Here is a 20,394-nt window from a genome sequence, read left to right as displayed (position 1 = left end):
TCAAAGCAGAAGTTTAAATAGTTGCAAATCAAATGGCTTTTATGCTGTGGACCCTTGAACTAATCAATACCAGTTTGATAGTAGATCATTGTACAGGAGGGAGAGGGAGACAATTTAAGTAAAGCATTTTTCATTAGTCCAAATTTGCACCGAGGAGTAAAAAGGTTTTCCTTCCCTTCCTTCAAACTGCAGGAGGCTTTAAAACTCTCATAAATGAGCATCAGTATCTCCTAAAAAGAAGTGCAGAGTGCTGGAAACAGGCAATTTGGTAACTTGAAATGCCACTTTTTTTGATCGATGGCTCTGCAAAGTGTATGTTATTTACAAGAGGCATGGGAGATTTCAGAGATGAGCCTGCTGCACTCACACACACACACAATATATATATATATACAACAAAACCTAGGGGTATAAAATCAGATTGAACAAAGTGGACCTGCAAAATATTTAACAACCCTTTAAACCCCGACTGGGGTTCAAAGCTTTCAGGTTTCCAGTTTCACACTTTTCAAAAGAAAGCTTCTCAAGTTTCACCTTGCCATCAAAAGATTTCTTGGAAGGGGTGGGCATGAAATTCATTCTCTAAACAAAAATGTACCCAGTTTTGTCTGTTCTGGGGGAATGAAGGGGATTTTTTTTCTTCCCTTACTACATGAGAGTACAAGCTGTAATGGGTGGGCTAGAACCTGTACTCGGGGACAAGGGATAGTTTTTTTTCTGTCATTTGTCCCTCAGTCCAATCAGTTTTTAAGCGTCTGAAGGCTGGAGTTACATAGTGAACGAGGAGCAAGTGGGCACAGCTAGCCATTGTGGGTCAGTGGAACACACAGAGACCATTGCCCTGGCTGTTCTCACTTTCTGGAAAACCCCCAGATTGCTGCTAAAACCTTATGGAAATGTAATGGCTGGGCTTCATGGTAATGACCTGAGGCACGTTAAAAAGGCAGTCCTAAGTGGGAGATGAGGCTGGGGAAAGGCAAGGCTGACAAAAAAAGTTTTCTTTTTAGTCTGAGCCCAAAAGGGGCGGGGGGTGGGGGTGGAGAATCCCTCTTATTGGTTGTCAAGGAGACCCGCTGTTGGGTTTGCTGGACTTCAAAGCCTCCTGCCTTTTCGTGTGAGAGGAGCAAAGCGAGCTCTCACTGAACCCCGGGGGGCGGAGGGGTGGACAGGGACTGGGAGGCTCAGGAGGTACCTGGAGCAGGAGCAGGAGGGAGCTACTGGGGCAGACAGGGAGAGGCAGCGAGATTCAAGGGATCAAGTGAGAGCCTGGAGGATCTGAGGCAAATACATTACTTTTAAAAAAGCACGGCTGGTAGGGACAGGGAAAGTTCATTGGGTGAAATCTTTTATTAGGCCAACTCAATAGCTGGGGAGAGTTATTCTTTGCAAGCTTTGGGGCACAAACACGCTTTTTCAGGCACGGGAAAAAAAGGTAGAAAAGCAGGGACTCGATGCTGCTCACCTGGGAGCGCTCATCCCCGGAGTGAGAGCCTGGGGGCGGGGGCAGGGGCAGGAGAGGCCGGGTCGCTCTCTGAGGGAGAAGGGAAGAGTTCAATGCCCGCCCCCAGGAACCCCTCCCCCCACTCCCGCGCCTGATGCGAGATTGGCACTAGTCCCTGTCTGTCCCGCCCACCCCGCGGGTCCCTCTGCGAATCAGCGGGATGCTGTCAGCGCGTCAGTGTCTGCAGCTCCCCTCTGCCAGTCCCGGGCGCTTCTCTTATCAAAGCCCCGCACCAACTGCATTGCATCCTATCATGATCATGGGGACTGTTTGCTTGCCGCGGTGGGACTTTTGTTTGCTGGTCGTCCTCTTCTCCACGGGCAGGCTTTCGGGGGGCAGCGGAGTCCCAGGTAAGAAAGCTAGCCCACCTCCTTGTTTGGGCTGGGATGCAATTGCCTCTGGAGCTGGGGTGCTCCTTGCCCACCCTTTCTTTCTTGCAGGGGGAGGGGTGCTAATATGGGGCTGCCAAGGGAGTTTTCCGGGGCGGGGGGTCAAATGCTTTTGCAGCAATTTTTCGAAGGAATTGAATGTGTTTGTTTGGTTTTTTTTTTCCTGCAAAGGGGGGGCGGGGGGAATGTTACTTTTTCATAAGTGTCCCTAAAATTCCTGCCCTGAATGGCTCTGTGTAGAAAGCTAGATTTTTTTTTTTTTTTTTTTTGAGCCTGGGTATCCGTCCTTTATTTAAAGTTCTCCCTTGATCCAGCTGACGTTGTCCTCCACTTGCTTTGCACTTTTCCTAGCCAGCAGACTGCTGAGCCTGGGTTCTGCTGCAAGCATTTAGATAGATAGATAACAACTTTTCATGGAAATGTGTTGTGACAGTAGGGTCTTATTGGGTCAGCTTTTCAGGATGCAGAAAGCCCTTGCAGATTGATTTAATGCAGAAAGCCCTTGCAGATTGATTTAAACAAAAACAACCGTGGCAGGTAAGATGGGGAGGGTGGGGGGGTGCCTGTTTCTCCCTGTGGGCAAAACTTTTACGTTATATAAAAGGGAGGAAGCATAAGCGCTGGGAACCTGGGCAGTGGGAGATTTTGTAGCAGGGGAAAGGCTCATATTTGGTTTTGCCCCTTTCACTTGATTCATTGGCATTCACGCCTGACTCCCAGGCATCCTCTGCTTGCTGTGAGATGTCCTCCTTGGCTCAATACAGTTTGAATTTCTGACGGCCTTATAAAAGAGCCCAGCTGTCACTTTTGCTGATCTTGATGGGAGATGGGTGCCAGTCAAAAGTATGAACTGAGGCATTTAAAAAAACAACAACTCTTTTTTCCCCTTTTTTCCCTTTCCTTTCTTTTTGTGCTTGATTGACATTGTGTCTGATCTGAGCAACACCCTCAGCTCTCCTAAGCGAATTCACGTAAATCACAGCTAGATCTGCACTGGCCCAGCAGCTAAAATAAACTGGGGTGGGGGTGGAGAAGGAATCTCAGCAGCTCCACCTTTCTCTAGGGGAGGCAGAGCTTGGGAGGGGGCATCTCTCTCCCCACCCCATCCCTTTAAAGAAAAAAAAAATTCTTGGGAAGATCCTTGAAGGGGAGCACCCCACTCTTTGCAAAGTCTTCTGCATTGCCACAATATCTGATTATTCCTCCCCTCCCCACGGTGACTTTGAAGGATCCTCGTTTAATCCCTGAAGATGGCTGAGTGAGCATTTCTGAAACAATTAGCATTAGGATTTCAGGCTAACAATCAAACTCTTTTCACTTTACTGCACCTTTTGGGAGGATCTGTTCATGTAATTAGCATGAAACAAACTGCACATGGATGTCACTGGGCTCCCCCCCCCTTATAAACAGCAAGCCCAGCCTGGTTGGATCCAGGCTCTGTTAATTGATGATAAAATATCCCTCCTAATCAGAAGGGCTCCCTCTCTGCTTGTGTGTAGCTAAGGAGCCCCAGATGTGCCTATTGCATTCAATTGTGCAGAAAGCCATTTAAAGTACATTCCCAGCAAGACGGACTTTTCTTAGTGACATGAAGGCAGCAATCAATAGCCCTGGGCCATTCTCTTCCACTATGTTAAAAAAAACAAAACAAAACCTCTCTTCCACTAGCTCTGAAGGGATTGTCTCCTATAGATGTAGATGTTTTCCCCCCCAAAGGGTCAGTCATTTTCCCTCCCCCTTAGCTGCTTCATTACCTCTTCCCCATCCAGGAGGAGGGAGCCCTGAGGAAGGGGTGCAGATTGCCTTGGCTTGTGCAAGTTTCCCACGTGCACCCAGAGAAAAGGCTTCAGCTTCTCTCTGTGCCCTTCATTAAAGTTCCCTCAGCTCCTCTCAGCTTGCCTCCCTCCCCTTCCCTCTTCTAAATATTTGAGGAGAAAACCAGAACTCCTCATTAAACTCTTTTAGAGAGGGAGGGTTCCTCCTGCAAGAAAGCTAACCTTGGCTGCTTGAGGCCTTCAGTTATGCACTGAAACCTCTGGATGAAGAATGCCCTCAGAGACTCTCCCTCTGCCTGAAGAAGGGTGTCTGTGCCAAAAGCGTGCAAAGAACAATATTTCCAACTATTTAAATGGTCTAATAAAAGAGATCACATCTACCTATGTGACCAATAGGCTTTAACCAACACCCCTGAAAGGCTCTCCTGAGTTTGGAGGAGGGGTACAGTGTTATTGTGTGTCCTTTCTAACTTTTCCAGTGTCACATGCTGTTCCAGACAAAGTTCTTTAGGTAAATCTGACATTTGAGTTGGTCTAATAAAAGATACCGGATTTACTCAAATATTCTTGTCTTCCTATGTCCTTAGACCAACATGGCTACAACCCATACCCCTGTCACATGCTCTTCCATTCATTTTATGCCCCTCAGTAAAAAGGCTTCATGTGGCTTGATTCTTCAAATATGTTTTTCCCCCTCTGCCCTGCCAGGATAGTGATGGGTTTTCTAGCAATGTGCACAGGAGCTTTGCTTTGCCTTTCAGGGCTCATTGACATGGGTTTTGATTAGCTTAATAGATTTGGGTAACGCTAGTTTGTACGGCCCCCCACCCCGAGGGTATACCTATGACCTAGGTGGTAGATATAAAACTTGCCTGTGTGAACGATACGATTCAGATGCACACGCTGCTGAAGGGGTTTACTCTCTGCAAAGGGGTTTGCAAATTGGGGAGAGAATGACAAATTTGCAATCTGTTTTCATATCATGCAATGCACCCAACTGTTTGCTCCATGTTAAAGAGGGGACCAAACTGCTTCTGCAGCCAGGATGTTAGTAGCCAGAACTCTCTGGACTAGGATCTCTATTGAAATGCCTTCCTACAGCTCTCCTCTTGGATTCATTCTGTCATTCCAGATGTGGACGAATGTGCAGAGGGGACAGATGACTGCCACATTGATGCCATTTGTCAGAACACACCAAAAGCATATAAATGTATCTGTAAACCAGGTTACAAAGGCGAGGGGAAACAATGTGAAGGTAAGGAGAACCTCCTGCCTTCCCTGGGTGTGTGTGCTCTCTCAAAGCTTCTGTAAATAGCTGGATTCCTGAAACGATGAATGCAGAGTTAGAGCTGCTTAACCTCAAGTCTTGGTGTTTATTGGCAAGCATCCCCTGCTGCTTTTGCTAATTGTTTTGCATCAGAAACAGTGTCCTGCAGTTTGCTTTAAAACTGAAATTGGGAGGGGTGGGAGAGGACTCACTCACACTCTCTCTCTCTCTCTCTCTCTCTGAAGGCACTGAGTTACTTGATCATAACCTTGGTGGAGAGAGGGCTGAGTGAGGCTGGAGGGGCCTTGCAGTTTTGCTGGGTAAGAGGCAGTGACCTTGAACTGCAGAGAAGGTTACTTGGGGAAAAGAGATTCAGGAAAAGATCCTCCTCAGTTCCCATTGCAATTGCCAATGCTTTAACATTCCCCACACATTAGGGCAAGTCTTAACAGAAGAACTCCCAGGCTGCATGGAGCCAGTGGCCCATGTCCTTCCCTATCTCATTGCCACCAAAAGCCAGTGCCAAATGAGGAAAGGAAGGTGCAAAGAACTGTAGGCAGTGAAGGGATAGCCTGTTCCACCCCTTCAGCCAAAGTTTCCTACTACCTGGAGGTACAGATGAAGGCTTCTCTAACTTCCAAAGCTATCATAACTCTGACTAGTCCTGTTCTATGTATAGATGTTCAGCCCTTTTATTTAATCACCTTGGGCTTCTGAAATCATTGGTACCTTATGGCAATGAGTTTTCCACAGTAATTGTGCATCATGCATTGAATTTACCACCTTTTTTTTTTTTTTTTTTCCAAAGTTCCTTGTTCTTGCGGGAGTGTTAAGGATTCTCTCTCCCCCTCTGAATTGTGATTAAAGATTTCAGCTAGGACTCTTGTGATTAAAGAGTTCAGCTAGGACTTACCCAGTTCTGCCCCTATGATTGATTTGCCATCCTGATATGGTCAAGAATATAAATATCTTGAGTTTCTGGGCTCCCTGGGATCTATGGGAGCTCTACTATTTACTTACATAGGAGAAAAACCATGCCTGAGCAAAAGACGTTTGGATCTGTGTGCATGTGTAAGGAGGGGAACTTTTAAAGTGATGTGTAGATCTTTGCCTCTGGGTCTGTGGAACACCCCACTCCTTGACCTGTAGACAACGAATAAAATTAAATTGGTCTTTTTAAAACTGTCTCCTTATTTTGGACGACCTCTGATATACCACTGAGATGATTGTACTTATGCTGATGTTAAACATTGGCTTTACTTTCAAATGTCTTCAAGCCCATCCATTCTGCTGTAAAATGTCTAGTACATTTTGAAAGGCACTTCAGTTTTTATTAACTTCAGCAAAAAGTTTAGATTCTGATTGCAAAAATGGGTATTGTAATCAGTGCATCATACCTTGTAAATAAAGGACGAGGAATTTTTCCCCCTGCTTGTGGTTATGTAAATTCCCCTCCAAATCTGAGTTCCTCTCATACCCCTTTTACAGTCTGAAGCGTTTTCAAAATGTGTACGGTAAATCCATTAAAAACATTAAACACCTAGAAATGACTTTGAAGTCCACAAAAATTTGAAACCACATATTTATTCTCCACAGGCTTCCAAAGTGTTTGGTCAAGTGTCATATTTTTCTGTCTTGAGCTTATATTGACAGAGAGAAATTCTTACTGTCCACCTCTTGGTGTTCTAGTGTCTCTGAACAGCGATTTGCTGGAAGCCAGATTTTCTTTCTTGCAAAGAAAGAGATAAAATATTCATCCGGCACTACTTCTGTTCCTCATTTTATCCCTTCCAAGGAACATGTCCTATATGTTGAGAAGATGTACTTGCAGCCATGGCTATGGAAGGTGTAATGTTCTCGGCACTGATCCTTCCTGTTGTACTGGCTTTCCACATCAAAAGTTTCCCAAAGCCTTAACTACTCATATTTTAGATGTTGATCCCTGTTTAATGGTAGCCCTGGCTGGTATCCATGCTTATTTAATACATATATTTCTCTTTGCCTGGCTTAGCTTGGCTCAGTAAAAAAAGAGTGCTCTGTGAGTAGTAAAGTACAGGCTTCCTTGCAGAATTATGTACAAAATGGAATTTTTGTAGCTAATTTTGAACTCATGTTTGGTATGTAGCATCGGACAAGTTTGATAAGTAAAACAGGGTAAATTCAGACAGGTTCTGCATGGATCCTAAATTGCTGGTTAATTTATGGAAATGAACATAGGTTCTCTAAAATGGAATACCAGGGATTATGTGCTGTATATTATGTATAATCTTTCTACTCGCATTGTACTGACAGTTCTAAGAGGGTAACATCAGGTTTTTTTATGTCTTAAGTTCATAATAGTAAACTTATATGAGGAAAGGAAAGAATCTGAAATAATGTAGATGTTTCCTACCTTGAATTGTGCTGAATTTACCAACTTCATGTCTAGATGCTAATTTTATAGTACTCCTATAGCACTTCTTAATGATCTTAAAGTACTTGACAGCCATTCATTTAATGATATTGCAATGAGGTAGATGACCATCATTATGTTGTTTTTATAGATGGATAAACTTGGGTACAGGGATATTAAGCTAAAAGGCCATATAACAGCTCAGTGGCAGAGCTAAAATCTACCTCCCAGTCTGCCATTCAGCAAGAGTTGATTAATTTTGTATCTTGAGGTCAAGCTTACAAAAACCACAGAGATAAATAGAGCAGCAGTATTGTTTGCCATTTAATACTTTAAATACAGTTAGTAGTTAACCTCTTGAAAGCTACGTTATGAGGCAGTCAGTTATGCCAGTGATAACAAAGAGAATTCTCTTCCAAATGAAACATGCCAAATAATACCTATAGTGTCAAAGCCAGAATGGGAGTAATGCATTATTCTTATTCTATCACTGACTTTTTCCAAATGGTTTTTTGATCAACTGAAAGTTGATACCTATGAAAACAGCATGGCATTGTGTCAGTTAATGTCCTATGTAAATGTCCAAATGACGGTAAGAACTATCATGTGTTGCTTAATTTTTAAAGAACAGGCAGTGCGGTTCAACCCTCTTACTTTCTCCATCAAACCAGCTCTTAGAAAATAAACATTAGTTCACTGTAATCAGAACTGCAACTTGCATGCTGCAACAAACTGAAATAAAACAAGTTTTTATAATATTTAGCCTTTAAACGGTTCACTAAAATTAAAAATATACAGCAAATTTTCAGTGTACCAGGCTATGCCTTAGATTTCTGGGGCAGGGGGGTGTTAAATTAATGAAAATTATATTTTAGGGAAAGGTGACAAAGAATGGTATCTCCTGCTGGCAGGCAGCATGCTATATGTCAATACTGTTGATCGGAGAGATTGTCTGGCACTTGAAATTTGATTTATATATTTTTTAAATGTAAAAATGGTTATAAAGGTACATACTCACATGTGTAAGGATATATAAATGAAAATTTTCAATCTGGAAGTATTGTTCAGTCTTGTTTGTTTCCAAGTGACTGAACACATTTAAAAAAAAAAAGGTTGGCTTTTAAAGCTAATATGCAGTAGCAAAGCGGAGCCCAATTGTTTGTATCGGACTCTGCGGAAAAGTCTTTGTAGTCTCCTAAGACCCTGTGTCTCAGACCCTCTTTTTTTTTTTTCTCCATGTCAACATTTTCTGCCCTGAGCCCATTCTCAGGCATCCTATAGAGCACTGGTGCTCTGCCAGAGAGAAGCTTGAATGAGCTGCTTCTCTTTTCCTAGTTCAGCCTGCACCTCTCCACCCCATTTTAACTTTCCCTTTAAACAAGTATCCACTTTCATGTTGTTTCAAACAAGCTTTTAGGATGCAAATGTCTTACTATACCTTAACCACTACTAGTATTGAAAATGTGGCCTTGTTCTTATGTAGTTACTCTCCTCCTTTTATAAATATATTCTTTGCGTGACAGTGTTTTGTTCTTAAATGTGTAGAGTAACTATAAAGTTCCATTTCTAGCATCCATTTGACACTGGCAGGCAATATGCAATGCAGCAACAGCATTGATCACAAGGGTCCTCTAGCTATCATCTGCATTTGAAACTGAAAGTGCTGTTCACTCAAGTAGTCATAAAGTCTAGGCATAGACATTCAAAAAGCCTGAGCCTAAATTGATTCAATCTTTGCAGGTTAGTCTAACCTGGCTAGATTGAACCAATTTGCAAGGGAGAAACATTCCCTCTGCACTGAGGAAAAGCAGGCACATGCCTGCAGTGGCTCAAACCAGGAGCCACTGCGGGCATGCTACAGTGCACCCTCAGCTGTAAGGAAGCTGTGCTGGGGGGGTGCATGGCTGCCACCACTTGCCCCACAGTTTGCAGCAGCTCTGACCACCCCACAGCAAAGCCTCCCACCAGGAAGAGGCTCATGCTCAGGGAAACCATGAGAGGGGGTGCTACCCCCATCACAATTGCTCCCCCTTCGCTGCTCCAGCAGCAGGTACAGGGGCACTGCCAGAGGCCAGCCATCATGGCCCCCTTAGGGGAGGGGGCAGGGATAGGGTTATTTCCTTCTTCCCTCTGGCGTCTGGTGGAGGGGGCAGGGATGGGGCTTATTCTGCCACTCACCCTGTACAAGGAGTGATCAGCAGTGGTGGGCAGACCCTGGCTGCAGTCCCCAGGGGTTAGAAGGGGGGAATAAACTCTCTCCCTGCCCCCTCTGTCTTGGGGCCATGCTAGTTGGTGTCTACCTGTGTTTCCACCTCTGCTGCTGCAACAGTGAGGGGGGAGCACGAGGTGGGCCCTAGCTCAGGTCCATGGGACAGGGAGGAAGAATAACACCCCTCCCTGGCAAGTTCATTTCAGGCCTGCTGCCAGGTCCCCGACTCCACCACTGGAGCAGTGAGCAATGCCTGGCAGGTCTATGCTAGTGGGACAGGGAAGGGAGTGGGGAATAAACCTCTTCCCTGTCTGCTTCCCCTTAGGGGAGCTGGTGTCTGGCCACGCCCCTGTCCCTGCTGCTCCCCACCTCCCCCTGCGCTCTAGCTAGGGAGAAGAGGGGCAGGGACAGCCCTACTCTGCTGGAGCAGATAGCTCAGCCCAGGGCTGCAGAGCTTGTTGGGATGGTGAGGGACTCTAGTTTAACTTAAGCCAGGAAGGGGTGACAGAAGTTTCATAAACTGGTTTGGACTCCATCAGTTCAATCTGATTCAACCAGGTTTATCGCAAATCAGTTTCAGCCATTTTGAAACTGGTTTATGTACAGTGAACTTATGTTCTGTTACAGGTTTAAACCAGTTTTTGATCACTTAAACCAGTTTATATGTAACTTCTGTCCCTAGCCAAAAAGGCATTTGGATCTGTTTCTTCTGTCCATCTACAATCTCCGATTCCTCACTGGCACAGAATTTATTACATCTTTGTAGGCTGTGGTAATCCCTGGGATGTTCTGTCTGGTAGTTGTAATCAGCTTTCCAACAGTATCTTCTAAAAGCTATTTCCATATACAGCTACAAGTGACTTGATGTGATAGCCCATTATTCCAGTGAAACTTGTAGTTGAACAGTCATGGCAGGGAACTGGTCAATTCATAAGAAATAGTACTGAAAATGACCTCCTTGTTAATACAGTCCAATCCTCTGCCCTCATCTTTTTCCAGCAAGGAGCCAGTTGATGCTATGAATCAGTTTGGGCCTTTACCTCCCTGATGATTGCTCCTATGATGGCTAGAAATTGTCAATCTACGTTTATTCACAGCCAGTTGATAGCTGTTTGTTCTTTAGCTAGTATTGCCCCTTATTGCTCTTCCCTGATGTTTAGTTATCCCTCCCCCCCAGCCCCGTGGTTTTCCAGGGCACGTCTACACAAGATGTTTACTGTAAAGTTGCTTTATTATCTGTGCAGTAAATATCTCCAAGTCTACAGGTGCAGCCCTATTAGACTGCAGGAAACTAATAAACTTTACAGTGGGTTAGTACTTGTAAATACAAGACAGTCCTGCTGTGGATAGTCTTGTAGATATCCTGCATGTATAAATGTTCCCTGGCTGGCAGGGGTATGAGGGTGTTTCTGTTCAGGGGCTGCCTGCTGGGTATCCCTAAGCTGGAGCACTCTCATTTCCCCGCTAGCCCCTCTGCAGCATGTTGAGCTGGATAAACGCAGCACCCAGGAGCAATAAACTCCAGCATGATAAGCGCCAAAGTTTATTGCATTGCATGAATATACATATGTAGACATGCCCACTGTCTAGTGAAGTACTGTGGTTGGGCCAGTCCTTCTCAGTTTCACATTGCCTATAGGACCCTATTTTCTATGATGTACATTAGGTAATTTTGTGATGAAGCATTTCCCTGAGAGACTGCTCACAAGGACTGTCCCTTATGAGTCATGCAGCAGGGGTGGCAAAAGCCTGAGATTTCTATGCCCACAGTGGTGTGTGATGCACAGGTCTGCAGGCAGCCTAGATCATTTCTGGAGGAGCTGCCTCCATGGCCCAGTGGGCAGGATTTCATAGGGGAAGGAGCACCATGCCACCACAACAACCAAGATGAGTTGCTCCCTGCCTGCCCAGCAGCAGCAGAGGACACAATTCTGTGCCACCACTGCCACACCTCATCATGGTGGTGTGGTGCTCCCTCCCATGCTGGGTCCTGCTTTCTGGATTGCAGAGGTGGCTTGTGCCTGGAGTTGGTCTGCCCCCCCATGCACTGCCTGTTCCCATACTCCTCTTCCCCATACACCCACTCTGTTCCCCACACACTGGGTGGCTGGGGATGGGGAGCTGTGACTTGGGATTGAGGGGCACTAACAGGGATGGGATGCTGTGGGTCAGGAGTGTGGGGCTCTAGTATGGTTGAGGGGTATGAAAGATTGTGGGTTGGGAATGAGGGACACCAGCAGGTCTGGGAAGGCTGTGGCTTGAGAGTGAGGGGTAATGGCATGGGCAAGGCCAGGGCACCAGCATATCAGGACTGCTTAGAGCCACAAAGCAGCGGAGGGACAGCCACACTCCTTGGTGAACAAAGAGGGCAGGGGGAGCTGTGATTTTCCGTGATAAAAAAACAAAATCAAATGCCAAAATAGATATTTAGAATTTATTTTATTATAATGATTTTAAGCTTCCAAATTGCTTTAAAATTGTAAATATATCAATAAAACATTGTGCTCACCTGATACCTATGTATAGTGGTGTTTCATTTTAATTGCAGAAAAATGCTGAGTTGGGGTTTTAAAATCAGAGAATAGAGGATTTTTTTATCAGAGAATTTGGGATTTTTAAACAGACAAAACTACGATCTCTAATAATAGCAACAGCTATGGTAATAACAACAAGAATAGCGATAATTTCAGTGTAGCATGTTTCTTGTTTTGTTTTGTTTTTTTGCCATGGAAAAATGACTTACTACAGTGACTTTTGAAATCCCATTGAATAGAACCATGATGCCCAAGGTTGTCTCATTACTGTGGATCTTTGTGCTTCACCCATCTTTATCAATAAAGCCACCTGAGTTAGGAGCAGTGCTGATTATCCTCTAGTTTCTGAATCCCTGGGGGTTCCTTTTTTGCCTGGTGATTCTTTGTGTGACCTAGCGGTCTTGAGGCTATTTTCACTGACTCCAATCTGCTGAACAACATTCATTTCACTGAACAAGATCTGCCTGAATAACTCCTCTTTCTAGAATGAGCAAACTTGTTACACTAAGTAAGGTTCAGACTTTCAAGGAAAGCTCATCCTCTGGGACCTTCCAAATGTTGCCTCAGTGATTATTATCACTGCCCAGCCTTGTTGTTATGCCTCAATCCTTTAAAACAATACAAGAAAGCAGTAATGACATGTGTCTGAAGTCAGTGCTACATCACAGCCACCTGTGGATTGTTTTGTCAGAGGTTTTAGCAGCCAGTCCTTTATGCACAAAAGAACTATTCTACTATCTACCAACTTTGTGGTGCATTTTATCTCAAGGTCAGACTTCTATTCTTATTCTTATTGAGTAGTCTCTTATTCTAAGAGCAGCTCCATTGATTTCAATAAAAGCTACTCGCTGAATGAAATTTTACTCACTCTTAGTAAGGCTATGAGAATGTAGTCCTGAGTAATCAGCTGTCCATCAGATGCAAGTGCCATAAATATTTCCTTTATTCTGCTACTCCTAGTAGCTCTGATAATTTCATGTACATCTTTTCCTAGAAGCAGTTAAATTTCATAGATTTCATAGACATTAGGGCTGGAAGGGACCTCGGGAGATCATAGTATCATAGTATCATAGTAGCTAGAGTCGGAAGGGACCTAGGTAGATCATCTAGTCCGACCCCCTGCCTTGGCAGAAAAGAGCACCGGGGTCAGATGACCCCGGCAAGGTGCTCATCTAACTTCGTTTTAAAAATCCCCAGGCTAGGAGCCTGCACCACTTCCCCTGGAAGCCGGTTCCAGGCCCTAGCCGCCCTGACTGTGAAGTAGCGCCTCCTAATATCTAATCTAAACTTACCCTCCGCCAGCTTGTGACCGTTATTCCTGGTCACTCCTGGCAGCGCACGGGGGAACAGGGACTCCCCCAATACCCGCTGATCCCCCCTGACCAGTTTGTAGCAGGCCACAAGGTCCCCCCTTAACCTTCTCTTGTGGAGGCTAAACAGGTTCAGGTCCCGTAGCCTCTCCTCATAAGGCCTGCCCTGCTGACCCCTGATCATACGAGTGGCCCTCCTCTGGACTCTTTCCATATCGTCCACGTCCCTCTTGAAGTGTGGCGCCCAGAACTGGACGCAGTACTCCAGCTGCGGCCTGACCAGTGCCGCATAGAGGGGGAGGATCACCTCCCTGGACCTGCTCGAGATGCATCTGTGGATGCATGACAGGGTACGGTTGGCCTTCTTGACTGCCTCCCCACACTGCCGGCCCATGTTCATCGTGGAGTCAATGATGACTCCAAGATCCTTTTCCGTCTCCGTGCTGGCAAGAGGGGAGTTCCCCAACCTGTAAGTGTGGTGCCGGTTCTTCCTCCCCATGTGCAACACCTTGCACTTATCAGTGTTAAACCCCATCCTATTCTCATCCGCCCACCGTCTCAACCTGTCAAGGTCAGCTTGTAGCCTATTGCACCCTTCTAGTGCACCCACATCCCCCCACATCTTAGTGTCATCAGCAAACTTGAACAGGGTGCTTTCTACCCCCTCATCCAAGTCACTGATGAAGATGTTGAACAGTGCGGGCCCGAGGACCGAGCCCTGCGGAACCCCACTGCCCACGTCCTTCCAGGTCGAGAAGAACCCATCCACTACCACCCTCTGGGTGCGGCCCTCTAACCAGTTGGCGACCCATTTGACCGTGTGGGCATCGACACCACAGTCTCCCAGCTTTTTGATGAGGACAGGGTAAGAGACAGTGTCGAAAGCCTTCCGCAAGTCCAGAAAGACTACATCCACAGCAACCCCTGCGTCTAATGATTTGGTGACCTGATCGTAAAAGGCCACCAGGTTGGTCTGACAAGACCTGCCACTGATGAACCCATGTTGGTTGCCCCTGAGCATGCATTCCCCCGCAAGGCCCTCCTGGATGTGTGCCAGGATAATTTTTTCAAAGAGCTTACCCGGGATTGAGGTAAGACTAACTGGCCTGTAATTTCCCGGGTCCTCTTTTTTTCCCTTTTTGAAGATAGGGACCACATTGGCCCTCTTCCAGTCCTCCGGCACCTCACCAGAGCACCACGAGTGCTCATAGAGCCGCGCCAGGGGTCCCGCAATGACCTCGGCCAGTTCCTGTAGAACCCTAGGTGAAGATCGTCCGGACCAGCGGACTTGAACACGTCCAGCCTCTCCAGAAGTACCCTAACTAACTCCTCGCTAACCCCTGGCCCAGGCGTGTCTCTCCCAGGGCCCGAGGGGGGCCCAGCAGGGAGGTGGCTGAACTGGTCCCTACTTAGGAAGACAGAGGCAAAGAAATCGTTAAATATGTTAGCTTTGTCATCTGGCGTGATGACTAAGTTGCCCATCGTGTCCTGCAGGGGCCCCACATTACCCGGGACCCTCTTTTTACCCCCTATGTATTTGAAGAAGGACTTCTTATTGTCCCCAATCCGGGAAGCTAGTCCTATCTCCATCTCTGCCTTGGCCCTCCTGACTGCCCCCCTACATCCTCGGGCGACTGTAACATAGTCCTTCTTGGTGATGACCCCATCTCTCCACTGGGTGTATGCCTCCCTTTTAGCAAGGAGACATTCCCGGATGCTCTTAGTGAGCCATGGGGGTTTATGTGCCCTCCTGCTCCCTTTGACCCTTGTTGGGATTACCTCCCTTTGGGCATGGAGGATCGTCTCCTTAAGGAGCAACCACTCCCCTTCGACATCTGATTCCCTTCCCCTCTGGGTCCTCAGCGCTTCCCCAACGATCCTCCTTAGCTTGTTGAAGTCAGCCCTCCTAAAGTCTAGGGCTGTTGCCTTGCTGCAGCCCTTTGCCACCTTATGCTGGATGGTGAATTCCAGCAAGCGATGATCACTGTCTCCCAGGTGGCCCATCACCCGCAGCCCCCTCACCAGGTCGTCACCCGTGGCCAGCACCAGGTCCAACAAGGCGTCTCCCCTGGTGGGACTGTGCACTTCCTGGGTTAGATGGAGGTCCTGCACTCTGGCTAAGAACCGACGTGAGCGATCAGACTTGGCTGACTGCTCCTCCCAGCAGATGTCTGGGAAGTTCAGGTTCCCCATGATGACCACATCCTTAGCCCTCACTGCCTCTGTGAGCTGACCTAAGAATTCCTGGTCGAGCTCTTCTCCCTGGTTGAGAGGTCTATAGTAGACTCCCACCGTTAAGTCTCTCTCCCCTGGACTGCCTTTTACTCTAACCCAGAGCACCTCGGAGTGCCCCCCCTCTACCCCCTTGCTGATTAACGACGAAGTATATTCCTCCTTGATGTATATTCCTCCTTGATCATCGAGTCCAGCCCCCTGCCCAAAGGGCAGGAAGTCAGCTGGGGTCATAGGATCCCAGCAAGATAAGCATCCAATTTACTCTTGAAGGTGTTCAATGTAGGTGCTTGAACCACCTCCGCTGGCAGACTGTTCCAGACCTTGGGGGCTTGGACAGTAAAGAAATTCTTCCTTATGTCCAGCCTGAAACGGTCTTGCAGGAGTTTGTGACCGTTCAACCTCGTCTTCCCTTGGGGTGCTCTGGTGAACAAACGTTCCCCCAGATCCTGGTGGTCACCCTTGATAAATTTATAGGTGGCCATCAGATCATCCCTGAGCCTGCGCTTTTCCAGGCTAAAGAGTCCCATGGCTCTCAGCCTGTCATCGTAAGATCTGTTTTCCTGACCTCTGATCATGCGCGTGGCTCTCCTCTGGACTCTCTCAAGCTTCTCCACATCCTTTTTGAATTGTGGAGCCCAAAACTGGACGCAGTACTCCAGCTGCGGCCTCACCAAGGCCGAGTACAAGGGGAGAATGACGTCCCGGGATTTGCTCGAGAAGCATCTATGGATGCAAGCCAGCGTTTTGGTCGCTTTACTAGCTGCAGCATCGCATTGCAGGCTCATGTTCATCTTGTGGTCAACGATGACCCCCAAGTCTCTTTCTTCTATAGTGCTAACCAACGTAGCACTGCCGAGCCTATAAGGGTGCTGCAGGTTTTTCCTCCCAAGGTGGAGAACCTTGCGTTTTTCGGTGTTAAACACCATGAGGTTCTCGTCTGCCCATTTGCTGAGCTTGTCCAGGTCAGCCTGGATCACCCGCCTGTCCTCTGGCATGGATGCTTTGCCCCAAAGTTTGGTGTCATCGGCGAACTTGGCGAGTCCACTCCTGACTCCAATGTCCACATCGTTAATGAAGATGTTGAACAGTATGGGTCCCAGGACAGAGCCTTGAGGGACCCCACTGGTCACAGGGCACCACAATGAGTGACTGCCATCAATCACAACCCTCTGGGTCCGACCGCGGAGCCAATTTCCCAGCCAGTGGATCGTGGTGGAGCCAAGGCCACAACTGGCCAGTTTGGCCAAGAGGTGATCATGGGATACCAGATCAAAAGCTTTTTTGAAGTCAAGATATATGACATCAACCTCTTCTCCCTTGTCCAGGTGATAGGTCACCTGGTCATAGAAGGAAATGAGATTGGTCAAACAAGACCTACCCGCAACAAACCCATGCTGGCTATCCCTTAGAATGTTAGCCTGGGCCAGTTCCTCAAGAATGGCCTCCTTAATAAACTTTTCTAGGATCTTCCCCAGGATAGAAGTCAGGCTAATGGGCCTGTAGTTAGCCGGATCCACTCTCCTCCCTTTTTTGAAGATCGGCACCACATTGGGCTTCTTCCAGTCTTCAGGCACTACACCAGAGCGCCAGGAGTTTTCAAAGATCCGTGCCATGGGCTGGGCTATGATGCTCGCCAGCTCCTTGAGTACCCTGGGGTGCGGATTGTCAGGGCCAGTTGACTTGAAGGTATCCAGCTTCTCAAGGTGTTCCTTCACGAGGTCAGCATTGATGGAGGGTAGGGGATCCCCCTCACCCAGATTTGCCTGTCCCATAGCAGGCGTGGGCATCCCATGTGACTGATGAAAGACTGACACAAAGTACCTATTTAATAGGTTGGCTTTTTCCTGGGCGTCAGTTGTCAGGTGCCCCATCTGGTTTAGCAGGGGTCCAACATTGCCCTTGCTTTTCCTCCGGCTCCCCACATATCTGAAAAAGGACTTTTTGTTGTCCTTGATGCCTAAAGCTAGTTGGAGTTCAGTTGCAGCTTTGGCTTTCCTGGTTTGCTCCCTACAGGACTGGACCAGCGCAGAGTAATCCTCCTTGGAGGTGAATCCCGTCCTCCATCCTTTGTAGGCCTTCCTTTTTAGCCACAGGAGGTCCGCTAGGTCCCTGGAGAGCCAGGGGGGCTGCTGTGCCTTCTTGCTGCCTTTCCTCCATGTTGGGATAGATTTAGCTTGTGCATTGAGGATCGCTTCCTTGAGAAGCAACCACTCTTCTTGAACTCCCATCTCCCTGGGGTCATGGTCCCTGAGGGCCTGACCGACTAGCCTCTTGAGCTTGTCAAAGTCGGCTTTTCTGAAGTCAAGGACTTCTGTGTTGCTGACTGACTTGCCAGCTTTACGGCGGATGGTGAAGGTGATCAGCTCGTGGTCGCTGTCACCTAGCTTCCCATCGATCACTAGGTCGCTGATTAGGTCATGCCCCGTAGCCAGTACCAGGTCGAGCAGCGCTTTGCCTCTCGTTGGCCCGTAGACTTCTTGAGTCAGGTAGAGGTCATCCACGTACGAGAGAAAGCTTTGTGACCGCTCGGATTGCTGAGTGATCTTCCCACGAGATGTCCGGGTAATTGACATCACCCATGGCAACCAAGGTCCTGGAGCAAGCGGCCTCAGTCAGTTCCTGGGCGAACTCCTGGTCAAGCTCGGGCCTTTGAGTGGGAGGTCTGTAGTAGACTCCCACCGTTGTGTCCCCTGTGCCGTATTCCCCACAAATTTTTACCCAGAGGGTCTCTAGCTGTCCATGCCGGTCGCCAACATCAGCTTGCAGGGACATGTAGCTTTCCTTGACATAGAGAGCTACACCCCCGCCCCTTTTGTCAACACGATCCCTCCTGTACAGGGTATAGCCCTCTATACCCGTGGTCCAGTCATGGGTGGAGTCCCACCAGGTCTCTGTTATCCCAATGATGTCATATTTCTTTGCATTGAGCAGGAGGACGAGCTCCTCCTGCTTGTTGCCCAGGCTCCTGGCATTAGTGTACAGGCAGGCAAGTGTCCCCTTGGGGGGCTCTTGCCTTGCCCACAGATTGTGCCAGGGCTGGGGCAGGGGTGGTCTCCCTTAAGTGCCTTGGTCCGCTGGCTTTGCAAGGGTCGCTCTGCAGGCCAGCAATGGCAGTAGTCCCCCCAGCGGGCTTAGTTTAAAGCCCGGTGGAGCAGGTCAGCCAGCCTGGCTGAGAAGAGCCTCCTCCCCAGGGGAGAGAGGTGGAGGCCATCTCTTCCCAGCAGCTCGCTGCCTCTCTCGCCAAAGAGCGGGCTGTGGTCATGGAAGCCAAAGCCTTCCCGATGACACCATCTCCGCAGTCTTTGGTTCACTACGTGGATCCTCCTCTCCCTCCTCAGCCCATAGCCCGAGACTGGGAGGATCGACGAAAACACCACCTGAGCTCCCAGACCCCTAAGCCCCACTCCCAACTCCCTGTAGCACCTCATGACCTGGCTGGGGGTGCTCCGAGCCGTGTCATTGGTGCCCACGTGAATAAGGAGCAGGGGGTAGTGGTCTGTGGGCCGGAGGAGCTGCGGGATCCTCTCCGCAATGTCTCGGGTGCGGGCCCCCGGGAAGCAGCAGACTTCCCGGGCTAAGGGGTCGGGGTGGCAGATTGCCCCCTCGGTCCCCCGCAGGATGGAGCCTCCCACAACAAACACCTTTCACGTTGTCTTGGGGAGAGCGGGGGCAGTAGCTGCAGTCGAGCCTGGGTTGCCTGCAGGAGCTGGCAACTGAGCAGGCTCTGCTGGGGCTGCAAGAGGTGCGAACTTGTTGCTAAGCTCTGGCGAGGGAGGGGCCTTGGTGCGGTGGGCCTTGGGGTCCTTGACCACCTTGGTTCATGCCCCTGACTGGGCAGAGCGGGAGGTCCCAGAGTCCTCCTTAGTCGTGGAGGGAGACGGAGCTCTCCCCTGCAGCTCCCGGGGGAGAAGGGCCTGGCAGTAGGAGTCTATCTCCTGCTCACAGTCCCTGATGGCACGCAGTCTCTGGACTGTGGCCTGGAGCTCCTCCAGCTGGCGTGCCAGAGACCCCAGTAGGGAGCAGACCCCGCAAGGGGAGGTGGCCATGCTCCCGGGCCCCAGAGCCTGAAAAAGGGACAGGCAGCCCCCGCAGCCAAGAGCCAGGGGCTCCGTCTGTGTGGAGCCTGGAACCATGGGCTCCGTCTGGGTGGCCATCTCTGAGGTGCCAATGAAGGGGCCACAGAGCCCGAGGGGACCCTCGAGGGGTGCGGCGCGTGCCCATCCATGTCATGCCTCTGGTAGGCTGGCTACGGCTGGGGCTGGCTATGGCTGGGGGCGGTCGCAGGCAGGGTCTCGTGCCCTCCCGCACCCTCCCCTGCACGAACTCTGTGCTAACTCGGGTGCCTGTTTGCGCGGCTCTGGTTGCGCGGCTCCCTGGGGGGCTGGGCCAAGTAGCGGCCTGGGCAGGGGCTTGATCCGGCCGGTACCAGGCAGCGGCCTCCTCCCAGCAAGCGAGGAGTTAACCCCTTCCCACCACGAGCCCGCTTACCTCCGGCTGTGCTGGGGGTCGGCAAGGGGCTTGGCAGCTGCTGAGGGGGTGTCTGGGGGGCTTCGGGGGAGCGGGGGCGCAGCGGGCTTCACCCGCACGTCTCTCACTGCTCCGGGGCCTACCTGAGTGTCCCTTGATTTCTAACAGATTTTCCTGTCTCTTCATTATCTTACATTAAATTCTAGAAGTGGATGCTTCCGACATTGCCAGTGAGACAGTTCCATCTTTGAAGTCTCCACTTTGGAGGAAGGAAGGAACATATAATTATAGATACACTCTGGAGAAGCTTAGCAG

The 20,394-nt window shown here is 48.7% G+C and overlaps 1 protein-coding gene across 8 annotated transcripts in view; it reads left to right on the top strand.

The window, feature by feature from the left end:
• The first annotated feature begins 1,234 nt into the window (after positions 1-1,234).
• The window catches only part of SCUBE1 (signal peptide, CUB domain and EGF like domain containing 1), a 365,618-nt gene continuing 346,458 nt past the window's right edge, over positions 1,235-20,394 (top strand). For 3 of the 8 annotated variants that reach the window (XM_090043749.1, XM_090043748.1, XM_090043743.1), the window contains exons 1-2: positions 1,241-1,851; positions 4,798-4,920. In XM_090043749.1, the coding sequence (XP_089899875.1) occupies positions 1,662-1,851; positions 4,798-4,920 (313 nt within the window). In that variant the 5' untranslated portion in view covers positions 1,241-1,661. Of the gene's footprint in view, positions 1,852-4,797; positions 4,921-20,394 lie in introns of all 8 variants that reach the window. The other 5 variants (XM_090043750.1, XM_090043747.1, XM_090043742.1 and 2 more) reach the window with 5 other exon arrangements.

This window comes from Crocodylus siamensis, chromosome 4, assembly GCF_052110815.1.
Source record: "Crocodylus siamensis isolate JL-2025a chromosome 4, ASM5211081v1, whole genome shotgun sequence".
NCBI classification, from domain to species: domain Eukaryota; kingdom Metazoa; phylum Chordata; order Crocodylia; family Crocodylidae; genus Crocodylus; species Crocodylus siamensis.
This window is presented reverse-complemented; position numbering and strand designations above follow the sequence as displayed.